The sequence below is a fragment of the Monodelphis domestica genome, chromosome 4 (assembly GCF_027887165.1).
Source record: "Monodelphis domestica isolate mMonDom1 chromosome 4, mMonDom1.pri, whole genome shotgun sequence".
NCBI lineage: Eukaryota > Metazoa > Chordata > Mammalia > Didelphimorphia > Didelphidae > Monodelphis > Monodelphis domestica.
In genome coordinates this window covers 431,518,861-431,546,512 of record NC_077230.1, presented here as the reverse complement: position 1 = coordinate 431,546,512, position 27,652 = coordinate 431,518,861, and the positions used below count along the sequence as shown (strand labels likewise).

General features: G+C 44.5%; 1 protein-coding gene and 1 long non-coding RNA gene across 3 annotated transcripts; both read left to right on the top strand.

The window, feature by feature from the left end:
* Nucleotides 1-354: 354 nt before the first annotated feature.
* On the top strand, nt 355-5,638 carry LOC130458793 (uncharacterized). The gene is made up of 2 exons (XR_008918172.1): nt 355-3,084; nt 3,862-5,638. It is a non-coding gene; the product is annotated as an uncharacterized LOC130458793 (long non-coding RNA).
* Nucleotides 5,639-13,254: 7,616 nt separating this feature from the next.
* LOC100024299 (zinc finger protein 260-like) lies at nt 13,255-25,417 on the top strand. 2 transcript variants are annotated; one of them, XM_056825454.1, is made up of 5 exons: nt 13,255-13,411; nt 14,303-14,355; nt 14,482-14,608; nt 14,699-14,797; nt 19,392-25,417. In XM_056825454.1, exons 2-5 carry the CDS (start codon nt 14,314-14,316, stop codon nt 20,948-20,950), a joined length of 1,827 nt encoding a protein of 608 aa, XP_056681432.1. In that variant the 5' UTR covers nt 13,255-13,411; nt 14,303-14,313; the 3' UTR covers nt 20,951-25,417. The 2 variants fall into 2 exon arrangements, with proteins under 2 accessions (XP_056681432.1, XP_056681431.1); XM_056825453.1 differs by lacking the exon at nt 13,255-13,411 and adding an exon at nt 13,495-13,620.
* The last annotated feature ends 2,235 nt before the right edge of the window (nt 25,418-27,652 follow it).

Sequence of the window (27,652 nt, the reverse complement as noted above, 5' to 3'; positions counted from 1 at the left end):
GTTCTCTCTGCTCTCTGCCCTCTGCTCCCTGCTCTCTGCTCGCTCCTTCTCTTTCAGGCTACCTGATGGCTGTCCTTGCAGGAGCTTGGCCTCTGGCCAAGCTCCATCTTTAATCTTTCTCTATTCACCTCTCTGACCTACGTGGTATGGATCTCAGGACTGGAATAGCCTACTGAATTGGTCCTTTGATCAGAGCTTAGCTGTGGCTCATTGATAATTAATAAAGACTCATCCTGAACACCTCATATCTCTATTAGGACTCCGTCACTTCCCTCGTGGTATCAAAACTTCTATCCTGTCTCTATCTTCCTACCTTGTGGCTTCTCTCACTTCTGAGAGAGCTACAAATGGCGCCCACGTGCTTAGGGCCCACTCCTAGCACTCTCGTGGCTTTCAACTCTTTTATTTCACACAGCGAATGGGAGAACGCGTTCGAGGACACGAGGCTAATAGTAGGCGGGTGCCGGAAGTCCAGGAAGGTTGCCGATCCTCTGGCCAAGGACGGTAAGTCCTCCTCTGCTTGAGGTGGGTCTCCCCTCTGAACCCTGCTCGATTCCTAATGTCGTAGCTTGATGGGGGAGAAATGGAAGTCTCAAGAGCTTAATTGCCTGAGACGGAATCAGGATGAGGGAAGCACACGATCGGTCAGAGAGGGATTCTTAAACTATCTCTGTCAGGGAGGTGCAGTTTCCCTCCCCCACCTGGGTCTGCTAGTCGGAGGCCTCCTCTCTCGGACCTGGATCTCCGGAGGTTAAGAAACACCTGAGGAGTGGTCTGAGGGGGAGGGGAAGAAAAAGGACATTTGACCCAGGGAAAAACCCTCTCTAGGGGCGATTGAGAACTTGAAAAATCTCAGTCTGAAACAAACAGTTGCTAGAGCCTAGTGAATTTCAAAAGGAGCAACTGGGAAAAGAAAAAGCAGGAGTTAAAATTTCATCCGGAAAGCAAAGTCAAATTTACCTGCTATTCATTAGCAAAAGCTGGAAAGCCTAGTGAAGACACAAGGCAGAAACTGCTGCAGAATGCTAAGGAGTTCTTTCTTAAGCACTTCTTATTTCAAAAGTTCTGCAAGCTAATCTTTACAAGAAACTCCTGGTGCCTTTTCAGGAGAGGTGGGACTCAGATGCATTTGAAAGGCCTATCAGGAAGTGGTTGCTTTAATCTCAAAGCAGGGCATTTAAAAGATCAGAATTACTTGGAAAAAACGGATAAAAAACAAAAAATTTTTTTTTTCTAATAAAACCGTAGGTCTCAGCACAATTAAGGAATCAAGGTAATAATCCTGAATTAGGTTAAATTCGGAACAGCCTAAGTTGTAAAAAGATATTGCCATTCTGTAACCAAAGGCAGAAGATTTTTTTAAAAAAAAGCAAGTCCTAGGGACTCTTGTTTGAGGTCCAGCCAGGTAAAGGCAGGCTTTACCTGGGCGATTGCAAATACAGTAAAGTAAGATTTGGGAATTTGAATTTTAATTTAGTTTTAATTTACGTTGGATATAGGCAAAATTATAAAGGAATGTCTGCTTATATTTTTTTATAAAGGAAGTTAAAAAAGGAGAATTAAATATCTTTCTCTGACTTTTGTTATATGCCACAGAATATCAGGACTAGAAATGTTTTATCTGTAGAGACATTTTGGTATATATCTCAAGGTAATTAAAGTGCAAACAGAAAACTTTTAAGGTTTGGGCTTAGATCTGAAGCAGCTTGAAATGTTTTTTCTCTACTGGCCACGTGGCTTGAGCCACGTGGAAGATAGCATCAGAGCAACTGAGGTTGCAAGTTTTATCACTAAGGCTGTAATTGGCTAGAAGAAAAAAATTAATATTAAGATATAATAAGCATGAGTTGGAATATGATTTAAAGGAATTTCTAAGGCTTTCTAATTTTAACTATGGAGGAATTATTAACACTTTTCTAAGCAGGACATAAAGCAACAGGATGCAAACAGCCTGTATGCAGTTCAGAAACTTTTTTACTGGGCATATTACTATACCTGTATCCAGAAAGCAAATGATTTATAACTAGAATAGCTTTTACTATGGAAAATTAAGACACATGCTCAGCAGAGTAAAAGCATGGTTAGAAGGATTCAATCTGTTTACCAGTGGTTAATTATTAAGGTTATCAAGGAATTGGTTACTCAGTACAGTGATTTATTAAGGATTTGAAAGAGGCAATACTATCATGTATTAAAATTGCAGATATTGAAGCTGATCATGATATTGAAAAGAGACCTATGATAATAAGGCAAATTCAAAGGTGACTGGCATAATTTGATTTACTTCTGCAGTGAAGATTTGCAGAATTAGCAGATGGAAGTAATGATTTTATTCACAGTATTAAGATCTTTTCAGTTATGAAGCTAAGGGCAGTAGTTCAGAAATAACAACTTCTATGCAATTGTTTGATAATTCTATGCATATTTGTACAGCATAAGACAATGCTATAATTTTAATAACTGCACAAGGTGGAAATTTTTTCAAAAAGCAAAAATTGTGTGCAGGCAGACAAAGACTTAAGATCCCAGCACACATGGGTCAATTCATAAGTGATTTATAGAATGATATTTTTATGATTATGGATTTGAAAAAGCAAATATTTAAGCATCTATACATGCTGCTTTGCAAAGTCTATTGTACATCTATATCCTGAACAAGCAGGTGATATCGCTTATCAATGCAAACTGTTGTGGATTAATTTCACCCCTGATAGACATCCACTGTATATTTTGGAGCAAAAGGTACATTTCAGCATGCTCCTGGCACAAAGGTTGAACTGTGAAAAGTGATGGGAGATACTTACTCTCCTGGTTTATGGGTTCAAGCTCAAATGAAGAAGTGAGCAAAGTGATTGCAGATTTTATAAATATCTGTGCACAACTGTCTATTCCAAACAGCTTGGAATAGCAGGGCTTTTAACAGCAATGCAAAGGCTAAATGGCATAGCTCATGGCTTACATGCAAGCTATGGTACAAAGAGCTCAAAGGAATTCATGAGCCCCAAGGTTCCAAAACTGAAGGTATAGATGTTCTGTCACTTTCTAACTTTCTAAGACCCAATGAGGCTTTCATTTGGGGTCGAGGTTTTCTGTCTATTTTCTCAGATACATGGAGTCCATGGAAGATGATTAAGAGCATCTGAATGCAAGACAATCTGCCCAGAAGAAGGACAGAAGGCAGAGGTGTCTGGCACAGGACACCAGAAAAGCAGCACATGGACTGTAAAGACTGCCCTATAGGCAGGTTTAACACACTATGCACACACACATGTAATTGTATGAGAAACAATGTACATGCAGAAGAGTATCATTGAGTCACTAACAGATATTCTGTTCTGGGAATATATGGGTATTTGGTAAAAGATCTAACTATTACATGCCTGACAATTTTGAATGGTACTGGTACAATGTGTAACTTGAAATCATATTATTGGAATTGTTCCATGTTAGCCGAATGTGATCAAATATCAAAAGGGTATAATTGGGAATGTTATGACAGTATAAGGAATGCTGTCCACTTGCAGCACAAATGGGTATTACTATCCAAAATGTAATGATGATTATTGTCTTAAAGGGTACATTATATTTGCAAACAATATGTTTTTGCTAGAATCAGACTTATTTAGAAGTCAATTTTGTTAAGCTGTGACTGTTCCACTTTCAATAGGAAAGAGGTGGATATGGTATCACTAATCATCTATCTCTTCTACAGCCCAGAAAGAATATAAGTTAAAGCTTTGTAACAATCAATATTGAATTTAATGATAAAGATCACATTGTGTGAGATACCTGAAGTGGGTTAAAAATCATCGAGATATTAAGACTGTGAGGGACCCAAGGGGATGATAATGTTGGGTCGAGGTCTTGTTTATATGTTCACAGATAATGAAAACATCTGGTCACCCACGTCATGCTTCATGCCAGCTGATACAGACCAGGAAGAGAAGCAGACGGAAGGTGATGGCATCAGCTATCTGCATGCCAGCCACAATCCAGACTCGCTGGAGGGACACTTCTTTGGTGACTAATATCACTCTAGAACAATGACATTACACTATTAGAGACATTGGCTATTAGGCCACTGACGGACACTTGTCATGCTGACATCCATTGAGATGGGGTACCCAGAGCAACATCAAGTATGCTAACTCAGAAGGACTAAATCACACTCGTGTCTGTACAAGACACCAGATATGTCCCACACTCCAAAGGCTTTGCTATGGGATTGAGATGAAATAGCTACAAATTGTCTAGCTGCTAATGTATACCTTGTATTTTGTATATGATACTGTCAAAGGGAATTTTGTATGCATTATGAATTGTATGCATTGTAAATCCACCACTTGTATTGTAAGAAATGCTGTTAACAAGGGTATAGACCTTGGTAGGACTCTCCAAAGAGTAGGAGATAGAAAACTCTCATCCATAGGATAGATCTGATACCTCTGACATCAAAAATGAGGTGCTAAGCAGAAAATGCTGCTCACTCATGGTTAATGGACAGATGACACTGATGTTACTCTCAAGAAAGGATGAGAGATCAGGGAAAAGACACTAGGAAATCTTTAATCAGGAACCTGAGTTATTGTAAGAGATCATTGACATCCAGGCAAAGATTATGTTCCTGACATTACATTAAGGGCTGACTCTTTGTGGGTAATATCTTAATAGGAAAAATGTCTTGCTCTCCTCCAACAATCCCAGAATTCAGACGGCCGCTGGATTCGGGATCTATTGGCTTCCCTTTCATATACTGGAAGACGTTCTGGTATATGGAAGTAAGACCTCATGAAAAACTGAGGGCTCTAGGTTTGACAATTTCTGTGGACGCGCAGTCATTGTCTCTCCTAGGTGGAAAAAATTATTATTGCACAAAAACATGGAGCAAGGGCAAGGTATAATCTAAGTTTTACTGTTTTGGAGTATGGATTAAAAACATGACACAATAGGCACAGATAAGCTTGCAGAAAAAGCACATTGAATATTATACCCTGACAACTAGGAATGAAAAAGCTATGTCAAATGCTGTAGGTACGAGAAACTGTAGAAATTGTTTCTACATGGGAAACAACTTAAGCTTCTATTTACCCAAACATTGGTTTGGTGGAATGAATTTTGCAAATATTGGTAATGGTATAGGCTTGGTTATTATATTGATGGGTTTATTTATACAAGCAGAGAATTAAAATAAGGAAGACATTAGGAATATGCAGTCAGAACTTGAAATATTACTTCATTATCACCATCATGGTTATTTAAGTTACAATTGAGAATGTAAAGTGTATGGGAATATTGGTATTTGTTAAAAATTGCACTGTGATTGATGTATTGATGTTTTTGCAAAGCCTGTAATGGTGCAAAATTATGTTCATATACAAGGCGAATTTTGATCTATTTAGATCTGGAATTAGAAATCATTGGGAACATAAGTTCTGATATTTCACATTGGCTCAGTTTCAAAGATACCACATAGACTGTGAGCCAAGAGCCAAGAGAATCTTGTATTAATTTTGGGATCAGGTTCCCAGGATCAATTTTCTGAGATCATTTGACATGTGATAACATGATCCTCCAGAAATGTTTAGAGAGGATGTTTTTCTTTGAAGGGATCTCTCCCAACACACAAACAAAAAGAAAAGGGAGAGGAATCTTATAGATATCAGTATTTATATTTTTAGAGGACACTTTTTAAAGTCACTCTTGATTGATCAACCTTGATTTTTTTCTTTTACACTATTAAGGCCAGAATTTTTAAGTACAAGGAAAGTACTGTTAATGCTCTGATCCAGAATTATGAAGGTGCCAAGATTTCTAGAATTACAGTCACCTAACAGTCGGTGAACATGAGAACATGACAGCAATTGTTAATTTTCAGATGACCATACTGGAGAGTGATGTCTGATTGCATGTAAGGGGAATCATAATGAATCTTTCATTATGGACCAGACAGCCTCAGCCATGGTTACATTTTCCATGTGAAATGGATGTTTGAGGTTGGGAAATGCAGAGACATGGCGTACTGACACCCTCAGTCGCTGGATGTCCTGGCATCGAGCTACCAACCAGTTTCCTATGTGGCAGGCATCTGGCAGTGAGCACGGAAAGATCCCCAAGATGCAGTATCAGGACGAGAGAAAGGAAGAACTTATCCTTCATCTCCAGGGATAGTATTTTGCTAACTGTTGAAAAGGCGGACAACTTCTGATAGTCCAGACTGTGAATGGTGGCATGTTTGGTTGTTGCACCTGTCATGTGAACCATGGAGCTCTACCTCATTAGACCAGGATCAGTAGCGTGGAAATTATTTTCTTAACATTTTTATATCTACTAAGACTGTTGCATTGATTGTGAAATGCAGACAGGCAGAGAGAAAGATCAGTTTGGGAATTTTTAAGATTGATCACTGAATCAGTTTATGCTGATGTTCACTCTGGATTGTTATATCTAAGTTATACAATCTGGTTTGGTTTTTCATCTCTGTATCAGAATATGATTATGCACCAGAGTGTTTGTATTTGTTAATGCTGTAATGTTGCTACATTTTGATATTACACTATTCATTTGTGTGTAAAACAAAAAGGGGGAGATGTAGCAGTCCACCCCTAGCTACGGGCAAGGGGAAAACAGTATGTGCAGATTGCTCAGTCTTGGGCATGCTCAGTAGTGCTCACGGCTGGGAAGGCCTCTGACCCTTGACCCCAGCTTCTCCCAGGTTAGGCGGGAAAACAGGTTTCTTTGTTCTCACCTGGTCAAGAGAAACCACACCTACGCCTTGTCATTAACCAATGAGAATCATCCCTATGTACTGTGTATATTTGCATATCAAAAACTATATCTAGCCCAGCAAGCTCTGCTCTCTGCTCTCTGCTCTCTGCTCTCTGCTCTCTGCTCTTCCTTCTCTTTCAGGCTACCTGATGGCTGTCCTGGCAGGAGCTTGGCCTCTGGCCAAGCTCCATCTTTAATCTTTCTCTATTCACCTCTCTGACCTGCGTGGAATGGATCTCAGGACTGGAAAAGCCTACTGAATTGGTCCTTTGATCAGAGCTTAGCTGTGGCTCATTGATAATTAATAAAGACTCATCCTGAACACCTCATATCTCTATTAGGACTCCGTCACTTCCCTCGTGGTATCAATACTTCTATCCTGTCTCTATCTTCCTACCTTGTGGCTTCTCTCACCTCTGAGAGAGCTACAATAACTGTGGATGGCAATAGGATTAACACTCAGATTGGATGGGAGAGCAGTGCAGAGCGTAAAGCAAAATCCAACTGGATATGGTTTCCAGAAAGTCACTTAGAAGAAAAACTCAGCCAAGGTGAAATAAGGGCTGGGAGTAAAATCTAGGACGCCTCAGCTGGACTCGAAAACGGAGCAGCAATCATGAGTTCAGACAAGGGAACACAGAAATACTTTCTTAAAAGATTAAGAGGTGTTGGTTAGAGCAAGTTTGCAGAGGCATGAGACTAACAGGGAGAGAATTCTAGAATGGGAAAGGAAGGGACAGACAGTTAACTGAGGCTTCGGGGTCTTTCTCTGGTTTTGACCTGGAGACAGGCTGCTTTTCCTTAGTGCCTGATACTACCCTGAATTCCCTGTCCTGTCTTGCTGTCTGGCTGCCCTGCTTGCTTTGCTGATCTGCTTGTCTACTGCAGTCCATGGTGATCCTGAACCCTCTGGCATCTGAGTGTGAGACAGGCCTGGGGCCCTTCGGATCGAGGCCCTTCCTGGGCCCTATCAGGCTTACACAGACCCTTTCCTTAAACCCAGCTAAAGAGGGTTTAGTTTCACCTAGCCAAGAACGAGGACTGGCGATTGTAGGTAGTGAGGAGAGGATTAGAGTAGGGGAAATCACTGAAGAAATCTCCGAGAAGAGATAGTAGATCCTGGGGCATTAGACAAATTAGCCGAGGCTATCCCATACCCTTCTACCATATTTCTTTTATTAAACCTACTTCTCATTTCACTGAGACTGTGCGTGGCAGCTTCGAGCCAGGCTCTGCCCGCGCTGGGCTCTTTGGCCTTCCCCAACCTGTTACCTTCTGATACTGGCCCAAACCTATCCATATGGTCCCATTCCCTAAATCACCCTCCTCACAGAGGGACACTACTTTTGGCTGAGAGGCCCAGTAAGCAATGAATTAATCCAATATCTCATATACATGGATTCTGTAAGAATTAAAAATGTATGAGACTGATTGCAGATGAATAATTTTATTCAATCTAAAGCAGTAGGAGGAAGAAGACAGAACAATATAAGAGAGGTACTTGGCTTCTAACCTGCGGCCGCCATTTTGGGCCCTCTACCATGTTCACACTGAGGAGAGCAATCACCAGGAAAAGCAGAAGTCCAGAGCCCCTGAGCTCTCCACCTGCCTCAATTTATCCAGCCTAATCTCTACCCACTCACATCTGATGTCCCAAGAGCCAATCATGACTTTCTATTTGGCCTGAGCCACCCAGGGGGCAGTGCAGGGGACTGTCCTTGAGGTGCTACAGGGAAGGCCATCCTGCCTTCCTGGTCTCCCATATTCTTGACTCCACTGCTCCCTTTTCTGGTGGCTGGTCTATCCTCAATTTACTCAGTGGTATCTGGTCTCCAGCGGACATCATGAAATGACACAAGAGAGAGAAACTTACTTCTGACAATCCTGCTGTGATTCTATTGGGAGACAAACATGTTAAAATCTCCTCACTTGGGGTTTCTGGGAGAATAACATGCCAAATCTCACATATCCAGCTTCAATATCTAAAGATTCTCTCACTAGAGGGGTATAAAACATTGTACTTTACATAGAGGGAACTGCAACAATTTGGGGATAAGAGGGGAAGAAAAGAAAAAGGAGAATGAAAAAAAAGATTGATAGACACATTACCAAAACGCCAATTAGGGGGAATTCTCCTTTGTGTGAGAGCTTACATTCAAAATAAATGACAAGGGCAGCTGGGCAGCTCAGTGGATGGAGAGCCAGGCCTAGAGACAGGAGGCCCTGGGTTCAAATCTGACCTCAGACACTTTCCAGCTGTGTGACCCTGGGACAGTCACTTGACCCCCATTGCCTAGCCCTTACCAGTCTTCTGCCTTGGAACCAATACACAGTATTGATTCCAAGATGGAGGTAAGGTTTAAAAAAAATTAAAAACAAATAAACAAAATAAATGACAAGTTCAACCTCCCTTCAGTATTACATCCCAAAGTTCACTCTGGATCTTTCAATGTAGTGTGTGGTTTTTGTAGGCATCCGAATGGCATCTTCTCCAGAAGATACACTTTCTTGGTTTGGGTTGTTGGTGAATTTCTTTTCCTAAAATTGCTTTAAGAGATCTTAAACCTTGGATTTTAGGATAATTATACAATGTCTCCTGAGGAGGGTATTGGCCAACACTAGAATCACCCCAGAATACATGGCTGAGTTTTGGGGTACATGAATCAATTCTCAAAAGAAGACCAAAAGCCCAAAAACCAAATAGAAGAGAAAAAATTACATATGGATAAAAATATATATCAAAACCCTATGTGTATAAAATTATGAGTAAAAATAAAACCTCAACAGGTCCTTGAAATCACCAGCAAGGCCCAATAAAAGTACCTTTTGTCCTACAAGCCTGCAAGACAACTGCAGCAATATTGCACTTACCCATCAGCAGCCAGGAGAGGGGAGCCTAAATAGAAGCCAAACTAAGGTACTTGTAGGAAATCTGGTACAGGGAATCCAAACTCTGAGGTTATCAAACAGCTGCTTCCTAGAACCACAAAACAAGTCCTCTGTCTTGGCATAGATCCTTATCAATCCCACACGGATTGTTGGACTCCTTGACCTTGTGCTTCTTGGCACTGTGCAGTGGCTATTTTGGGATCCCTTCTTCTGAAATCAGACACAATTATTAGTAAAAGTCTCATAATATTTAACAACCAATGGCAGGTTTCCACAGCCTAAAGCTTTTGGGTATGCATTGGTTTTTGTGCTAATAGATATTGCAAACTTATCCTTCAAAAAAAAACAATACTGATTCCATGTACTCAAGTACAAAAAATGAATTAAAAAAATCAAATGTCCTATTTAAAATATAAAGAAAAACAGTAAAAACCAATGGGTCAGTCAAAAAGAGGTAAAACACAAGGATTTCTCACTCAAAAGCAAGCTCTATTTCCTTCCTAACTTGGCCATGATCCATGGTGTGAGTGTACATAATTTTTTCACCAGGTAAAAGCTTTTTTAAACAGTAGTACAACAGTTGATGCAGATTCTAAGAAGTACCAAAATACCTGAAATCATAAGAGCCCATTTGATGACAACTGTCAGCAAACTCATTCCCTGCAGCCATGAGAGGTTTGACTAGTTATCTTTATGATTCACTAGAGTCTCTATAGCCACTTGTGGTGTGTCATTTAAAATCCTTTGAAGCTCCTGTATTGTCATCACAAGTTCTCCAGATCTATTTACATAAGAACAACAAGATTGATTAATAAAGGTGCACTCACCTCCCGATGTGGTTGTGAGCATGTCAGGGGTCAGCTGATTTTGTAGAACTCTTTTTGCTAAGGAGTCAATCTCTTCCTGTAGGTAAGAGATGGCTTTAGTAGTTTGGGAGATGACTTGAGCTGTGTCTTGAGCCAATCTTTCCACCTCAATTGAGATATTTCTAACAATTCAATCATAATATTTTAATTATTGTAAAGGGTGAATATAAATAGCTAAATCAGATCTTCTAAAGAATGGTCTGATTAGGGTGGAATAGTTTTGAAATTCACATTAAAGGAAAAGCTACCCGAGTTATTGGGAGAAATAGACAACAAATCCATAATAGGGAGAGTTCTCAACATATTCCTTTCAGAACAAATTTAAATCAAGAACAAATTTAAGATCCAGAAGAGAATTTTTAAGAAAAGTTAGACATGAAAGTCTCTGGAGATTACTGAATGGGAACAAAAAGGGATAGATATATTCTCAGCTCACAATGATAAGTCCTGACCATATGTTAGGGCATCAAACCTAATGAATAAATAACAAAAAACAGTTATATTAAACACATTATTGACCAGAACACAATAAAAATTATATTCAACAAAAGGCCTCTGAAGAAAGAACTGAAAATTAAGTAGAGTGTAAATAAAAATTCAAAAGAATGAATGGGTACTATTGAGTCTATATCCCAAAGAGATAATGAAAAAGGGAGAAGAATCTATTTGTACAAAGTTATCTATAGTGTGTGAGGAAAAATAGCTCCAGCCCCCTTCATAGCATCCACAACAGCCTGGCACCCACTGATGACAGCCCTAGCATCCATGATGTCCCATCCCAAGTATCAGCTGGAATGTGTAATGTCTTTATGGGAGGAAGAGCTGGTTGAAATTTAAAATGGAGATGTGGAAAGAAAAGGCTCTCTGCTTTTGGGAGGAGATAGATGAGATGCCCTAGGCCAGCAATGGTGAATCTTTTAGAGATGGAGTGCCTGGTCCCACTCCCCCCCCACCCCCCACCAAGACGAAGTGCCAGGAAGCATTCCCATTGGCTGCTGGGCTGAGGGGCAAGAAAAGTGAGGAATGTCCTCAGGCACATGGAGAGGGAGAAGGAGAGGGAGAGGGAACCAGCTCCACCTCAGTCCTTTTGGCTTTCTAGTAACAAACTTTGGTGTGCCCACAGAGAGCCCCCTGTGTGCCCTTTTTGGAATGTGTGCCATAGATTCACCATCATAGCACTGGGCTGTGGCTGCAGTAAGAAGATTTAGGTCTTAGCAAGCTAAATGGAGTCGCTAGATTAAGGTAAACTCTCACTAAGCTTCAATCTACCATCGGCCTCTCTCATTTCTCATCTCTGACTTTGGCTGATTAATAAAAATATTAAACTCTATGGCCAGACTCCTCAATAGCTGCCCTCTTTGTGATGGCAAAGAACTGGAAAATGGGGGGATGCCCTTCGATCATCGATTAGGCAATGGCTGAACACATTGTGGTGTCTGTTGGTGATGGAATACTATTGTGTGGTAAGGAATGAGGAACTGGAGGGACTCCACGTGAACTGGGACGACCTCCAAGAAGTGATGCGGAGTGAGAGAAGAGCCAGGAGAAGGTGTACATAATATCGGCATAGTGGATGAGGATCAACCGTGAAGACTTGGCTACTTTCAGCAAAGCAATGATCTGGGCCAGTCCTGAAAGGCTCGGGAGGGGCGCCATCCCCGTCCAGGGAAGAACTGGGCTAGGTTAGACTTCCTCTTACTGCAGTGCCCAACAGGGAAGTGAGCTTTGCAGACTTCAGGAAAGGTAATGCGAGTCCTGGGGCAGCTCCACGGAGGACCAGACAATGGGCATCCCTACAACTAAAGCCAGGAAGTTAAGAAAGCAAAGCAAAGGGCACAGAGGAGACTGGTGAAAAGAGGCAAACCCGCCCCAGGGAAGAGCTAAGGAAGCACGGAGAGAGCAGGGCCGAGCCAGAAAGTTCCCAACAAATGAGGAGGAGACCAAGGCTGTCGCTGTGCCCGTGGGCCCAAGACGTAAAGGACGGGGATAGGCATGGGGCACGGGCCGCCCGGCTCTGTGGGGGAAGGAAGCGCGGAGCTGTGAAGTGGGAATGGGCTGTGCTGGGCAGCGCTGCAAAGAGCCGCCAAGGGTGGCCAAGACCTCTGCCCTCTGGCTCCCTACCCCCGGGCGCAGGAGCCAAGGAAGGAGCCCTGGCTGGAAGGGCTCTGGGGAGCATCCGGTCACGCTGGGCACGAAGCCGAGCGGATCACGTGGTTGGGTTCAGGGGACCTTTCGGGAGGCCCCGGGGCCCGCTGGGAGTTTCTTCGTTCCTGCAAATGCGGGTTTGTTACCCAAACCCGGGAGCCGGGATAGACCAAGAAAACCATAAGGTGCGAGGACGCCGCGAGGGGGCAGGGTTTTCCCCGGGTGACAGACACCGCGGCCCCGGAAGAGCTCTGGACAAAACAAGGCCCCAGCGCCGACCCACACGGGGGCGGCAGCAGCATCCGGGGCTGTTTCATGCATACCTGGGGCTCTGTCCTAAGCACCCTGACTTACAAAAAAGAGCGGGCACGCAGGGCACAGGGAGCGCGCAGGAGAAAGATCCTGTCCAGCTCCGAGTCCCACTTCACACAAACAGGACTGACTTGATCCCGAGTGGCCAGCACCTGGCCCGAAGGCCGCTGAGCCTTCTGGGAAATGGAGTTCCAGCCAAAGACGCAGGGCGCGGAGGCGGAGCCGAACTCCTAAAGCGGGGCTTTGTCACGATTCGTGCCTTGACAAGTGCGCATGCGCCTCTTTCCCCTCCGACTCCACTTCCCAAAAGGCCTCGCTTCAAGATTCCTTAGTGCCCGAGGAGGCTTCTGGGAAGTGTAGTTCGGGGATTGATCGGGTGTGTGCTGATTTCGCTTCCGTGGCTGGGCCCTTTGTTCGTTAGGGACTGAGGCCGGGTGAGTGAGGGCGGTCTGGGGAGGAGGGGGGGGCGGGGCAGAACCCGGGCCATGCTGGGAGCCGTAGTCCAGATAGGGGGGGCGACAAGGTGTGTTGGGGGGCGGAAAGAAAAGGATGGGGGCGGGGCGGGGCTCGGGGTGTCAGGTTCAAAGCCTTGGAGGCGGAAGCAGCTTTTGGGCTCCCCAGGTCCTCCCAGCCCATTTTACAGGTGAGGTCACCGAGGCTCTGAGAGGGCCTCGCCAGGCCGGTTCTAGAGATGACAGATGCTGGGGCTGGAGATCGGGGTGGGGGAGGCTTAGGGGTGGGAGCCGTCCCCGAGCCCCTACTCTTCGCCGCTCCGATGGGGGAAGGCCCGGGCGAGGCCAGAGGAGGGAGCCCGGGCCAGGCCAGAGGAGGGAGCCCGGGCCTTCGGCGCCGAGGCGAAAGCACGTAGCCAGGCCCGAGCGGACAGCGCGTATCGGGCACGGCCTGCGCTCAGCCGGAGGAGCTTCCTACGTGGAGGCTTTCGGCCCCCAGAAAGCGCCAACGTGGCCGCCTCCCTGGGCGGCCGTCCTTCCCTTCCCGGGCCTCCTCGCGATCCGGCCTCAGTTTCCCCAACTACAACCTTGGGGCGGCCTCAGTTCTGGGCTCCCATCCCCACCTGAGACTCCGCGGAGCTCCTGCGAGTTCTCCCTCCCCAGAGTGGCCCCTGCTGGGGGGGCCGCGGCGAACTTGGAAAGCGCTCCTGGGGGCGTGCCCGGGGAGGGGTCACGTGGCTGGCTGACCGGTGTCTCCTAGGTGAGGAGTCCACGCCCAGCCCGCCCAGCCCCGCCCCCTGCCCAGGGCCCGGAGCAAAGAGCCTACTGTGTGGTTCTCCCCAACCATCTCTCGGCCCACTGTTTCCTCTGCAGGAGAGCGAAGCATGGAGGAGGGACAGCCAAGGGCCCCCCCGGCCCGGCCCCAGGTGAGTGCCCCCCCTTTGGGCAGACGGGAAGTGAGCGGCCCAGGGTCTCACGGCGAGGGGGCGGGGGCGGGGGCGGGGGGCCTAGGGCCGCGGCGCTCACCCCGGCGGGCTCCCCCTGCTGGCCAGGAGTCGGTGACGTTCCGAGACGTGGCGGTGAGCTTCAGCCAGGAGGAGTGGCGCGAGCTGGACGCGGCGCAGCGGGACCTCTACTGGGACGTGATGCTGGAGAACTACGAGAACCTCGTGTTCCTGGGTGAGGCCCCTCCCGCGGAGGGGGCGGGGGGCGGGGCGGGGCGGGGCGGAGCAGCCCCAGCAGCGCCCGTGTCTGCTTTCTGTCCATCAGCGGGGCTGCCCGTGCCCAAGCCCGGCGCGCTGGCCCACTTGGAGAGGGGAGGAGCGCCGTGGATGCCTGACGCCCAGTTCCCAGGAGGCCTCTTCCCAGGTGCGTGGGCGGGGCCGGGCAGGAGGGGGCGGGGCCAGCTCGGAGGCGCTTAGCTGGGGCCGGGCCTGGCAGGCCTGCGGTGCTCAGCCTCCAGGGAAGCGGGCCAGAGACCGGAAGGGCCTCCCAAGGCAAGCGGGGAGCCTCTGGGGAGGCAGACCCTGGCTTAGCGGGGCCCCGAAAGGGCAGGACTTTCTCTTCGGCCGCCCTCTGGAGTGTCCCTTCTGGAGCTGCCGGTGGTAGTGCTTCCGGTGTAGACGGCAGGGCCTCCTCCGAGGGGCCTGGCCCAGAAGATGGGGAGAAAAACTACCCCCCCCCTTGTTTGAGGAGTTTAGGAATTGGTTAGGGGGTGGGGCTTGGGGACTAGAAGGGTCCGAGGTGGGATTGGAACCCAAGACCTCAGCCCCCAGGCCTGGCTCTGGCCCAGGCCGGTGGGCATTGGAACGCGGGGCTTCGGGACTTCGCGCTGCTCTGGGGCCCCCTCGTGGCTGCCAGCGTGCTCGGCTTGGGGGGTTCTGGAGCAGGGAAGGTGCTCCCGGCTGGTTGGCCAAGGCGAGACTTGGGCGGGTGGGCAGCTTGTACTTGGAGGCAGGAGAGAGAAGAGGCGCGCCTTGGCGCTGGGGGAGGGGGAGCCGCCCAGGCCCAGTCTGGAGAAGGGAGGGGGCCAGTGGGAGAGGCGCTACGGCTGCCCGGAGCCGCATTTGTCCGCAAGATGAGGGCCCCGCTGTGTGCATGCGAAGCTCCGACTCGCACTCAGGCCCGGAGCTCCCGCAGGGCCCCGGGTTCTCGCTGTAGGAGAGCCCAGAGCCGAAGGCAGGGCCGCCGCCGGACAGTCACGTGGCCAGTAACCGCCCAGTGCTTGGAGCGGAAATCCTGGAGACTTCAGGAGAAACGGGGGAAGGGTGCCTGCCGGGCTGCCTGACATGGACGCCTGGCCTGCCTCTGCCCCTCCCCTGCCACGTGACCATGGAAGCCCGCCAATGGGCTATCACGTGACCATGGAAGGCCGCCAATGGAGGGTGTCTAACATGCTCCTCCAGCCCAGCCCTTGGAGAAGCAATCCTGCCCCTGCCCAGCCCGCACATGTGCAACAAACCTCCTCCCTCCCTCCCAGCAACAACCGGGGCTTCCCAAGCATTCCGCCCCTCCCCCATCACTTGATGCAACTAGAAGGCCGAGCCGGGAGGCTGCGCTGGGAGGATGAGTCCTCCAGTGGGCCCGAGGAGGTCCTGGGCGTTTCTAGACCGGCGGGAAGAGAGAAGAGAAGTTCCATTCGGAGCCCTCCAGGACCTTGAGCAAGTCCGCCATGAAATGGAGGCGCCCATCTCCAGGCCCATCCGCCAGGCCTGCGCAGACATCCAGCAGCGGCTGCCCCTTCAGTCTTGTGCACGTTGTTGGGAACTAGAAGTTTCCTTCTAGAGGCCCGAGTTAGCAGCTGATGGACCGAGGAAGAACTTAGCCGAGGCAGTGACCAGACACTTTACGTCTCTTCCTCCTGGCACTATTTTTCTCTCTCCAGTTCTGGACTCAAGGAAAGCAACCCGTTACAAAGGCTCTCTTGGCACGTGTGCATACGTGGCTTGTAACGGGTCTGTGTATGTATAATGTGTGCAACAGCCGTCTAGGTACCTCGCTGGGTTTGAGAGGTTTAAAAGCCATCTTCCCGGTGCTCTGGAGAGAATGGGTTTGCCTTATAGGAGGCAGCTTCCCTCCCTGAAGTGAGGCAGGAGGCACAAGCTCCCGGACTGGTTTTCTAGGTCATCCGGCAAACTTGATGGAAGGAGACAACAAGCTAAGACATTGTTTTAAACCCTCACCTTCCATCTTGGAGTCAATGCTATGTATTGGCTCCAAGGCAGAAGAGCGGGAAAGGCAAGGCAATGGGGGTTAAGTGACTGGCCCAGGGTCACACAGCTGGGAAGTGTCTGAGGCCCCACTTGAACCCAGGACCCCCATCTCTAGGCCTGGCTCTCCATCCACTGAGTCACCCTCACCTTCCATCTTGGAGTCAATACTGGGTATTGGTTCCAAGGCAGAAGAGTGGTCAGGGCTAGGCTAGTGGTCAGGGGGTCAAGAGGCTTGTCCAGGGTCACACAGCTGGGAAGTGTCTGAGGCCCCACTTGAACCCAGGACCCCCATCTCTAGGCCTGGCTCTCCATCCACTGAGTCACCCTCACCTTCCATCTTGGAGTCAATACTGGGTATTGGTTCCAAGGCAGAAGAGTGGTCAGAGCTAGGCTAGTGGTCAGGGGGTCAAGAGGCTTGTCCAGGGTCACCCAGCTGGGAAGTGTCTGAGGCCAAATTGGAACCCAGGACCTCCCATCTCTAGGCCTGGCTCCCAATCCACTGAGTCACCCTCGCCTTCCATCTTGGAGTCAATACTGGGTATTGGTTCCAAGGCAGAAGAGTGGTCAGGGCTAGGCAATGGGGGTCAAGAGACTTGTCCAGGGTCACACAGCTGGGAAGTGTCTGAGGCCAAATTGGAACCCAGGACCTCCCATCTCTAGGCCTGGCTCCCAATCCACTGAGCCACCCAGCTGCCTCAGTAACTCCTTTTTAAAGACACTTTCTTTTGTGTCATTTTCTGTGCCTTCCTCCACTTTTTACATGGACAAATAATAGTCTAAAGTCTTGCTTAGGGACTGCCCTGGGGTTGATTCTGATTTGTCATCCACAATTGCACACGTGTGGCAGATCTCTTCCCACTTAATGATTAAGTGGGATGTTTACACTTTTGGTGATTAAATCTAGAAATGGGCAGTTAATGTTCACAATCAGGGGAAGTGAATTAATTTCATTTTCACAGTTAGGGGAGAGTCAAGTTTAATCTTCACATACCAAGTGATCAATCCTGTGATTTCCTTCAGCGTTTCCGCTCCCTCAGTTCTTCCTCTGGGTGTGGAGAGTGTCTTTCTTCTAAGTCCCTTTGGATTGTCCTGGCTCACTGCATGGCTGCTAGCATCAAAGTCCATTACATTGGATTGTCTCCCAATGTTGCAGTGACTGTATAATGTTCTGGTTCTGTTGTGGCTCGAGGTAAAACCCTGGGTCTGGACAGGTCACCCTTGCAAGGAATGACAGACTTCAATAGCTAGCTTAAAAGACATTTATTCATTAGATGTAAGTCAGATGGAATGGCTGAGAGGGGCAGAGTGGGTGGAATGCTGCCTCCTAGAGGAGACGTGTTCTGGGCTCCATATACCCTTTCAACAACAGGGCCTGCCTACGTGACTAGAGGCGAGACGATGATAGCGTGTTACTGGGACTCCGGAACCCAAGATGGGCTGTGTGGTTATGTCTTATGCCTCAAAGTCAAAAGGGGGTGGACCATTTGGTTTAGAGGATAATCGGATGTCTGGGGTGTAGACCAGATGCTTATCAGGGGAGAGGGCAGAGCGGCTCTTCCTTTCAGGTCACAGTCACCTTCCCTCTTATGTACTCTTGACCTGGGTCACATTCTGGGGTTTGGGGGTGTCTAGGGGAAGCCTGCATCACCATATCAGTAGTTCATGGAGGTCCTTCCAGCTCTCCCTGAAATTCGCCAGTTCATCATTCCTTATAGCACAATAGTATTCCATCACTATCACATGCCACAGTTTTTTCAGTCATTCCCCAATTGAGGGACATCCCTTTCATTTCCAATTCTTTGCCACCACAAAAAGCTTTGTACAAACAGAACCTTTCCCATTTTTTAAAATATCTTTGGGATACAGGCCTACTAGTGGTATTACTAGGTCAAAGGGCATATATTCTTTTAAAGCCTTTTAGACATAATTCCAAATTGCCCTCCAGAATGGTAGAATCTATTTACAACTCCACCAGCAGTGCATTAATGCCCCAATTTTGCCATATCTCTTCTAACATTTATTATTTTCCTTTATTGTAATGTTGGCCACTCTGCTAGGTATGAGGTGGTACGTCAGTTATTTTGATCTGCATTTTTCTAATGGACAGGGGTTTAGATTTTTTAAATGATTATTGATAGCTTTGATTTTTTTCATCTGAAAACTGCTTATTCATATCCTTTGATCATTTATCAATTGAGAAATGGCTTGGATTCTTATAAATTTGACTTAGTTATTTTTATGTTTGAGAAATGAGACCTTTGTCAGAGAAATTTATTATAAAATCTTTGCTGCAGGTTGTTGCTTTCCTTTTAATTTTGGTTGTATTGGCTTTGTTTGTACAAAACTTGTTAATGTAATCAAAATTAATTCATTTTGCCCCTTGTAACATTCACTTATCTCTTCATTTTGTCATAAATTCTTGCCTTCTCCATACATCTGCCAGGTAAACTATTTGATATTCCCCTAATTTACTTATAATATCATTATGTTTAAGTCATACATCCATTTTGACCATATCTTGGTATAGGCTATGAGATAGTGATCTAAACCCAATTTTTGTCATACTGTTTTCCAATTTTCCCAGCAGTTTTTGTGACATAACATGTCATTATCCCAAAACTGGGATCTTTGGGGTTATCAAACAGTAGGTTGCTGAGGTCATTTACCCATAGTTAAGCCATATTTTGAAGCAACTTCCTTTTTTCCCAGTTCAGAGGATCATGATATTAACACTTTTTTGTTTCTTTCAGATTCCCTTAGTTTGGAGATTAGATGTGAAACCAAGGACTCAGCAGCAAATCAGGGTGATTGTACAGGGGTATCCTCTAAGAAGAAATTCACAAAGGATGGTCCTTGGGATTTCAAGATAGAAGAAGCTTGGGAATTTGATGTCAGGTTAGAAAAACAGAAGGACATGGGGGAGAAACAATCCAGACAAGTAACAGTTTCTGACAGAGAATCTTCTAAGGTGAATCCTCATGAATGTAAAATATTTGGGGAAGGTTTCCGTCTGGGCTCATTCTTTGTACCACAAGAAGTACTTCCTTCAGAAATTAATCAAGGTAAGCTCTTCACACAGTTTTCAGATCTAAGGAATCATAATGTAACATCCTTAGGGAAGAACTTTTCTAAGCACAATAAATGTAGGAAACCTTTCAGTTACCAGTCAGATCTTATTGAATTCTATACTGTACATCCTGGAGACCAATCATATGTGTGTAAAGAATGTGGGAAAACCTTCAGCCAGCGGGGAAACCTTAATAAACATCAGAGAGTTCATACTGGAGAGAAGCCTTTTGAATGTATTGAATGTGGGGATACCTTTAGCCAGAGAAGAAATCTGAATGCACATCAGAGAATTCATACTGGAGAGAAACCACATGAATGTAATGAATGTGGGAAAGCCTTTACCCAAAGATCACATCTTACTCAACATCAGAGAAAGCATAATGGAAAGAAACCATATAAATGCAATGAATGTGGGAAAGCCTTCAACCACAAAGGGAACCTTAACAGACATCAGAGCATTCATACTGGAGAGAAACCCTTTGAATGTAATGAATGTGGGAAAGCCTTCACCCAGAGGAGAGACCTGAATGCACATCAAAGAATCCATACTGGAGAGAAACCCTTTGAATGCACTGAATGTGGGAAAGCCTTCAACCTCCGGGGGAGCCTTAATCAGCACCAGAGAATACATACTGGTGAGAAACCCTTTGAATGTAGTGAATGTGGGAAAGCCTTTAGACAGAGGGGTTATCTTATTTATCATAAGAGAATTCATACAGGAGAGAAACCATTTAAATGCAATGAATGTGGGAAAGCCTTTAGACAGAGGGGAAACCTTAGTGAACATAAAAGAATTCATACAGGAGAGAAGCCCTTTGAATGTAATCTTTGTGGGAAAGCCTTCAGAAATGCCTTATGCCTTACTCAGCATCACAGAAGTCATACTGGAGAGAAACCCTTTGCATGCAATGAATGTGGGAAAGCTTTCAATCATAGGAGGAACCTTAATAGACATCAGAGCATTCATACTGGAGAAAAAACTTTTGAATGCAATGAATGTGGGAAAGCTTTCAGCCAGAGAGGAGACCTCAATGCACATCAGAGAATTCATACTGGAGTGAAACCCTTTGCATGTAACGATTGTGGAAAAACCTTCAACCACAGGGGAAACCTTAATGTCCACCAGAGAATTCATACTGGAGAAAAACCCTTTGAATGTAAGGAATGTGGGAAAGCCTTCAGCCAAAGGGGAAGCCGGAATCAACACCAGATAATCCACACTAGAGAGAAACTCTTATGAGTAGAGTGAATGTGGAAAAGCTTTCATATGTGCAGAACACATTAATGGACATCTGAGAATTCATCATGGAGAAAACTTCAAAGTCACAATTGGGGAAAAGGAAGCATCAATTCACATGGATAAAAAGCTTTATGAATGTAATGATGGGGGTAAAACGAGATGATACTCATCCCTCCTCAAACATCAGAGACTCTACAGTGTGAAACAAGGGTGGGGATGTAATGATGCGTGTTCTGCTACATAATAAGCTATTGCTCTTGCTGCTTCATAGCTTATTATTTAGGTGCCAGGTATTTGGTAACATGCCTCTACTTTCATTTTTGTAAATAGTTTTTGTAATATTAAGTCTAGATGTTCTTTAGATGTTGGATAGAATTCACTTATATATGTACCTGGTCTTTATTTCCACCTCTCTCCACTCCTACTTTGGGAGTTCATTTACAGTTTATTCAGCTTCATCTTATGACACCAAATTACTTTAGGTTCTCCATGTCTTCTGTTAATCTGGGTAGTTTATAGTTTTGTAAATATTAATTTCATTTGTAAAAATAATTAATTTTCAGGGTTTTGTCACATAATTGGATATATTTGATTTGTTGTGATATGATCATTTGAAAATTTTTATGATGTGGTTTTTCTTTTTTCTTATCAGTTTAGTTAATGAGTTCTCTATTTTATCCATTTTTTAAAAATTTGCTGTATTATTTATTATTTCAATAGTTATTTTGTTTATAGTTTTGTTTATAACTTTATTTAAAGAATTTCTATTTTTGCATTCACATAAGGGCTTTTAATTTGTAATTTTTCTGATGTACAAGTGTAACCATGCTAGTACTCTAATCAGTGAACCCCAGTGGCTTTCTTTTTTTTAACCCTTAGTTTATGTCTTTAGTAACAATTCTGACTAAGGGCTAGGGAAATGGGATTAAGTGATTTGCCTATGGTCACATAACTAGGAACTAGCTGAGGCCAGATTTGAACCCAGATTCTCCTAAATCCAGGCCTGGCACTCTATCCACTGGGCCACCTAGCTGCCCCCTAGTGGATTTCTATTGCCTCTGGGATCAAATATAAGCTCCCTTGGCCTGCCTTCCCACCCTTGCACATGACTTCCCTTCCTTTCTGACTGGGCAATTCCTTGCCCACAGCTCTTCCCTTCCCTTATTTGTGCCTTTGCACCAGTCTCTTCCCTTCCAACACAGTATTCCTACTTTACCCTTGCCTCTTCCTTGTTTCCTACAAAAACTCTTATCCAGAGATGTCGTCTACTTGGAGTCTTTCCTGATCCCCTTACTTTCTGATACACTCTCCTCCCATATTTCCTATATTTTGTATATACTTATTTATATAAATGGTATCTCTCCCAATAGTGTAAGGTCCTTGAGGGCAGGAATGATTTCAATCTTGTCTTTATGTTCATAGTGCCTGGCAATTAGTAGGTAATCAATAAGGCCTGGTGATTGATGAATGTTTTTCTAGTTTAGTTGCATGCTCAATTCATGTGACTCTCATTTTCCTCTCTCTTTTGCTGATGTAGGCATATCTATCTCTACCTATATTTATATCTGTTCCTCCTAAGGACCTTGTTGTCTTCATCCCATAAGTTTTAGTATATTGCATCATTTTCTTTGATATAATTATTGTTTCTGTCATTTGTTTTTTACCCTTTTATTAATATTATATTATTGAAGTTGGAATATTTTCTTTAGATTGCACTTATTAATTACAATTTTATTGGATTGTAGTCTGTAAAGGATTTTTTTTAAGCCCACCCATAAATTTTGCTTAATGATTCTTTGTGCCATCGCATGTGGTTAATTTTTATAAGACTGAAAAAAATGTATACTCTTTTTGACTCCCATTCAGTAATCACCAAAGGTCTATCCTATCTTACTTTTCTAATAGTCTCTCCCGATCCCTAACTTTTTTGGTTAGATTTTATTTTAGATTCCTCTTTGATTTTAAGTCCTCAGTAATTTTTTTTTTGCCTAATCCTCTATATTTTGGCTTTTTCCTCTAAGAATATGAATGCTGTGCTATTAAGTACATATCTAATTAATATTGACAATTTTTCATGATCTGTGGTACTGCTGTACATAATGCTTCCCACTTATCTCTTTACTGTATCTATTTTTATTATTGCTTTATCTTAAGTTGTGATTGCTACTTTTAACAAATTCCTCTCAGACGTACGTCTATTCATTTTAACTCAGTATGAGTCTTTATATTTTAAGTGTTTCTTGTAAACAACAAACTGCTGGATTTTCCTTTCTCATTCAGTTTGCCACCCTCATCAACATTGTGGGTGATTTGTTTCACTCATGAATATTAATTCAGTAATGTCAAATAAAATACAACCAAAGAGGCTACTGAGACATTCTATTAATGCAAAAGAATCCAATGACAAGATTAATAGATCCCTAAAAAAGCCTTTGACAGAACATCAGCCCTCGTTCTTTACAAAACATTAAAATAAAAAGCATAGGAATAAACTGGCTTTCACTTAATATTATAAATAGCATCTGTCTAAAGCCAAGAGCTAACATTATTTACAATGGAGAAACAATAGAAGCTCTCCAAGGATGATTAGGTGCAAGACAAGGACATTCACTGTCACTACTGTTATTTTATATCATTCTAAAATGCTAGAAAGGCAGCTCGGTGGAGCAGTGGATAGAGTGCTGGGCCTGGAGTTGAGAAGACTCATCTTCCTGAGTTCAAAAGTTGCCTAAGACACGTATAAACTGTGTGACCCTGGGCAAGTCACTGACTCTTTTTGCCTCCGTTTCTCATCTGCAAAATGAGTAAAAAAAATGAGAAGGAAATGGCAAACCAGTTCAGTAACTTGCCAAGAAAACCCCAACGGGGGTCATGAAGAGCTGGATGGGACCGAACAACAACAGTAAGTGCTAGATGTAGAATCAGAATAAGCAGAGTGAGTAAATTGATCTCCATTCAGAGAGGCTGTGATGGTTCTTCTAAGAGAATCCCAGAGCCTCACCCAAAAATCAGTTGAAACAATAATCAGTAAATGAGCATGAAGTAATTCAGTAAATGAAATAAGCCTAGATGATCTGTATGCTTCTAACAAGTCACAGGAGAAGACTGAAAAGGAGGCTTATCCAGGATCAGTCGAAGATGGTGAAAATCTCTGGCATTTTCTACACTAAGACATACTCGGGTCTTAGAAAGAACCAGAAATGCTGTTTACAGAAATAAAGGCGCAATGCCAGAGGGCCACTGTGATGGCTGACCGTGCTGTGAACTGGTCGTTCCATTCTGGAGTACAACATGGAATTATAGGAGGAAGGTCTCTTCTGTATCTCCTCGTGGACACTGATGTATGCTCTGAGAAAATCAGAAAGAGAAGGGGGAAGGTCCTCCAGACACGCGTACAGAAATGCTGACATCAGCACTTTGTGTGGTAACAGGACTGGAGGCAAGTTGTAGCCTGGGAAGGGAATGGAATCCCATCAGCAATGACAACCGAAGACTGAGAGGAACTTGGTGAGGTGTGGGAGGAGCTCGAACCAGAGAACCCTCTACACATTGACCACAGTAAGCCATCGTTGCAGCCATCAGCCTCAACTTCCGGAGACACCCTGAAGCATGTCGCCCTTGTCTTGGCTAAGATGGCGGGATGGAGCTTTGAGGGAGACATGCCTGTGAGACATGGACCATTTGTGTGGGGGTTTCTGCATAGATGGACTTTTCAGTGAAGGGGTTTGGGGGTGGGAGGGAGGGAGGGAGGGCGGGCTCATGATGGAAGGACTGTGAGGTAATAAAAAAATAGAAAACGAGAAAAATTTTAATTTATCCCTTGTTAAAGACTAGACAGTTGGATGTCACCAGCCACTTTGTTGTTTGGTATTTTGAGAGATTAAAGACTGTATCTTGCTTTTTGGACCTTCTTACAATGCATAATAGATGTTGACAGATGCCAGTAGAGTTGCATAAGACAGTGCAGGTTTGTAATCTCAGGCAGCTATGGCAGACAGTGACAAAACAGTTGGCCTGAGTTCAAGTCCAGCCTCAGACACTAGTTGTGTGACCCTGGGTAAGTCACTTCACCTCCTTTTCAGATTCCTCACCTATAAGAAGGGGATATAAGAACAGCCCCTCCCTTACAGGTTTGTTGTGAGGAACATGAGATATTTGTAAAGTGCATATCACAGTGTCTGGCACACAGTAGGTGCTTACTAAATGCTGGTTCCTTTCTCTTCTCAAACAGTGCCTGAACTACAAGATTTTAAAAAGTTTACTTCATGTAATTTTAGATGGTTAGTTTCCTTTGAAAAATTCTAAAATCAGTAAAAAAAATTGTAAAATCAAAAAAGTTGTTGCCCAGACAAAATTTTAAAGTAGCTTAAATGTGGCATAAACTAATATTTACATTTTGCTCAATAAAAGACATGTACATTAACTTTAACCAGACTATTAAAAAAAGGTCATGTTTGCTTCTGTTTATCCTGGTGGATTTTTCCTTTGTGTACTTTTCTGGATTTAATTTTTGTTGTGTGTTGTATTTCAAGGAAAGCTCTCCCTCTCTCTGTCTCTCTCTGTCTCTCTCTTTCCACATACACATTCCGTAGGATTGGTATATTATGTATTCAGATAAGTAAATATTTGCTAATTTGGGGAAAAGGAATTTAGGAAAGGTTTCACAGAAGAGTTCACCTAAGCCAGCATTGGCAAAGTATCAGCACATATGCCCAGCAGGTATGGGAGCTGTTTGTTCCGGTGCCTGAGGACATTTTTTGCATGCCCCCCCCCCTTCTAGCCAACCAAAGCAAACACTTCTGCTCTCTCAGGTAATTGGGGAGCTCACAAACAGGTTGAGTTTGCCCTCTGGGCACTCAAACTCCAACCCTGACCTAGGCTGAAGCTTGAAGGAAACTAAGGTTCAGAGAATTAGAGACAAGGAAGGGGAGAGTGTTCCAGACATGGGGTGGCAGCCTGGGCAAAGGCTGCTATGGGAGATGGGGCAATAAGCCTAGGACATTGTGTCTATTTGAGCAAGTGCATGAAGGAGGAATAATTGAAAACTGGAGATGCAGGCTGGAGCCAGACTGGAAGGCTTTACATGCCAAGCTGCTAGATGCAGTGAGGAATCCATGAAGATTCTTAAGCATGGCAGTGATGAATCCTTGGTTGCCATGGGCAAAGTCCGGCCTCACTCTCAACTCCAGGGGTTCCCGACAGGTGGTGAATGGTCAGTCAAGAAAATAACGAAGGGAAGACAGCTGTATATTTTTTGGCTATGGGTGTGCTTTGCACCTGATAGCTGCTCTGCCATCCTCAGGTCTGGTGTTTATTTTTATACCCATTTTCTTGGCACACAGATACATTATCTAACCGACATGTCTAAATGGAGATCATTGGAAAAGTGATACATTAACTTTTAACAAATCACATTATTAACATTCTATATTCTTGTATTGTGATTGCAGATTCTTGACAGAATGAAGGTTTCACACAATATGAATGATTTTTTCACAGGTGGCTTAATTTTCTCACTACTCTGTGAGGATTTTGAGCTTACAGACAATCAAGGAAATTTAGTTATTACTTTGAACAAAAAGAAATAATCAACCATAAACTCTTAAAGACAATTCCACAATCATTGAGGTTGAGATGAACTGAGAACACAATTCAGATTTAATCTTAGACTGATCATTTTTCAGGGAGTTTCTCAAGGGGAAAAATCAAGTCACTGAGGCATGATGAAGCTTGGTGTACCTGCAAGTTTTGTATGGGTCTTTATTATTGATTTGTATGCTGGCTTCAGGAGATTAATTTCTGTGAGTGGAAAAGTTCTGTGCTTGGCTTGTAGCTACAGTTTTACTGGGAATTACATACCTAAGTAAAAGTTAACCCATGGCAGTCTTTTGGGATTGGGTTTGAGGGTCTGATCTTTTGGTGATGTTTTGGGGAAATAGCGTGCAGGTGTTTTGCTCTTGTATTATTCTTTCTGAGGTCAAGGGGATAGCAATCATGCCAATTCCATAGGTAAGGGATTTTAATGGGAGAGGTCATGCAAGGGGGACTGAATAGGCATCAAACTTGATTTCTATCTTGCCAAGGGCCACTCTGTAGCCTCCTTAGCTACCATGAGTAGCCTTGTCAAGACATCGTGGCCTGATGGCTCCCAGCACTTGGTTTTAGATTTATTTGCCAGCTATGTGAAAGATAGATTGGGAAGGTTGACTGGGAGGACAATGGAAATGGGGGCAACAATTAGATGACTTATGCAATAGGCCAGGTGAGGGGACATCAGGGCTTGGCCTTGTAAAAGGGAATTCTTTGTTCTCTTTTCTGAGTTTACATTTGTAAAAGGGAATTCTTTATTCCCTTTGTCTATTTTGAGTCAATACTTGGTTAAACAATAACTTAAGTACCCCTACTTAGTACCCTTACTAGACTTGTGAAGACAGGATTAGTTCTTTGTCCACTTTTGGATTGAAACAACAAAAGTTTGAACTAGATGGAGGAGTTCTCAAGTCACTAAAGTGGGTGACAACTCCAGAAATTTGTGAATCCTGTGATCAGAGTTGACACCTTCAGAGTTCACCCCTCCAAAAGGTGAGAACTGGTTCCCACAAACACTGCCTCCTGGGCATTATAAAAGCCATGAATCCTCCAGCTTGAGTCAGTCTTGTGCAGATAGTCTCCTGACTGCAGAGAGTCTTCAAGGGAGCTTCC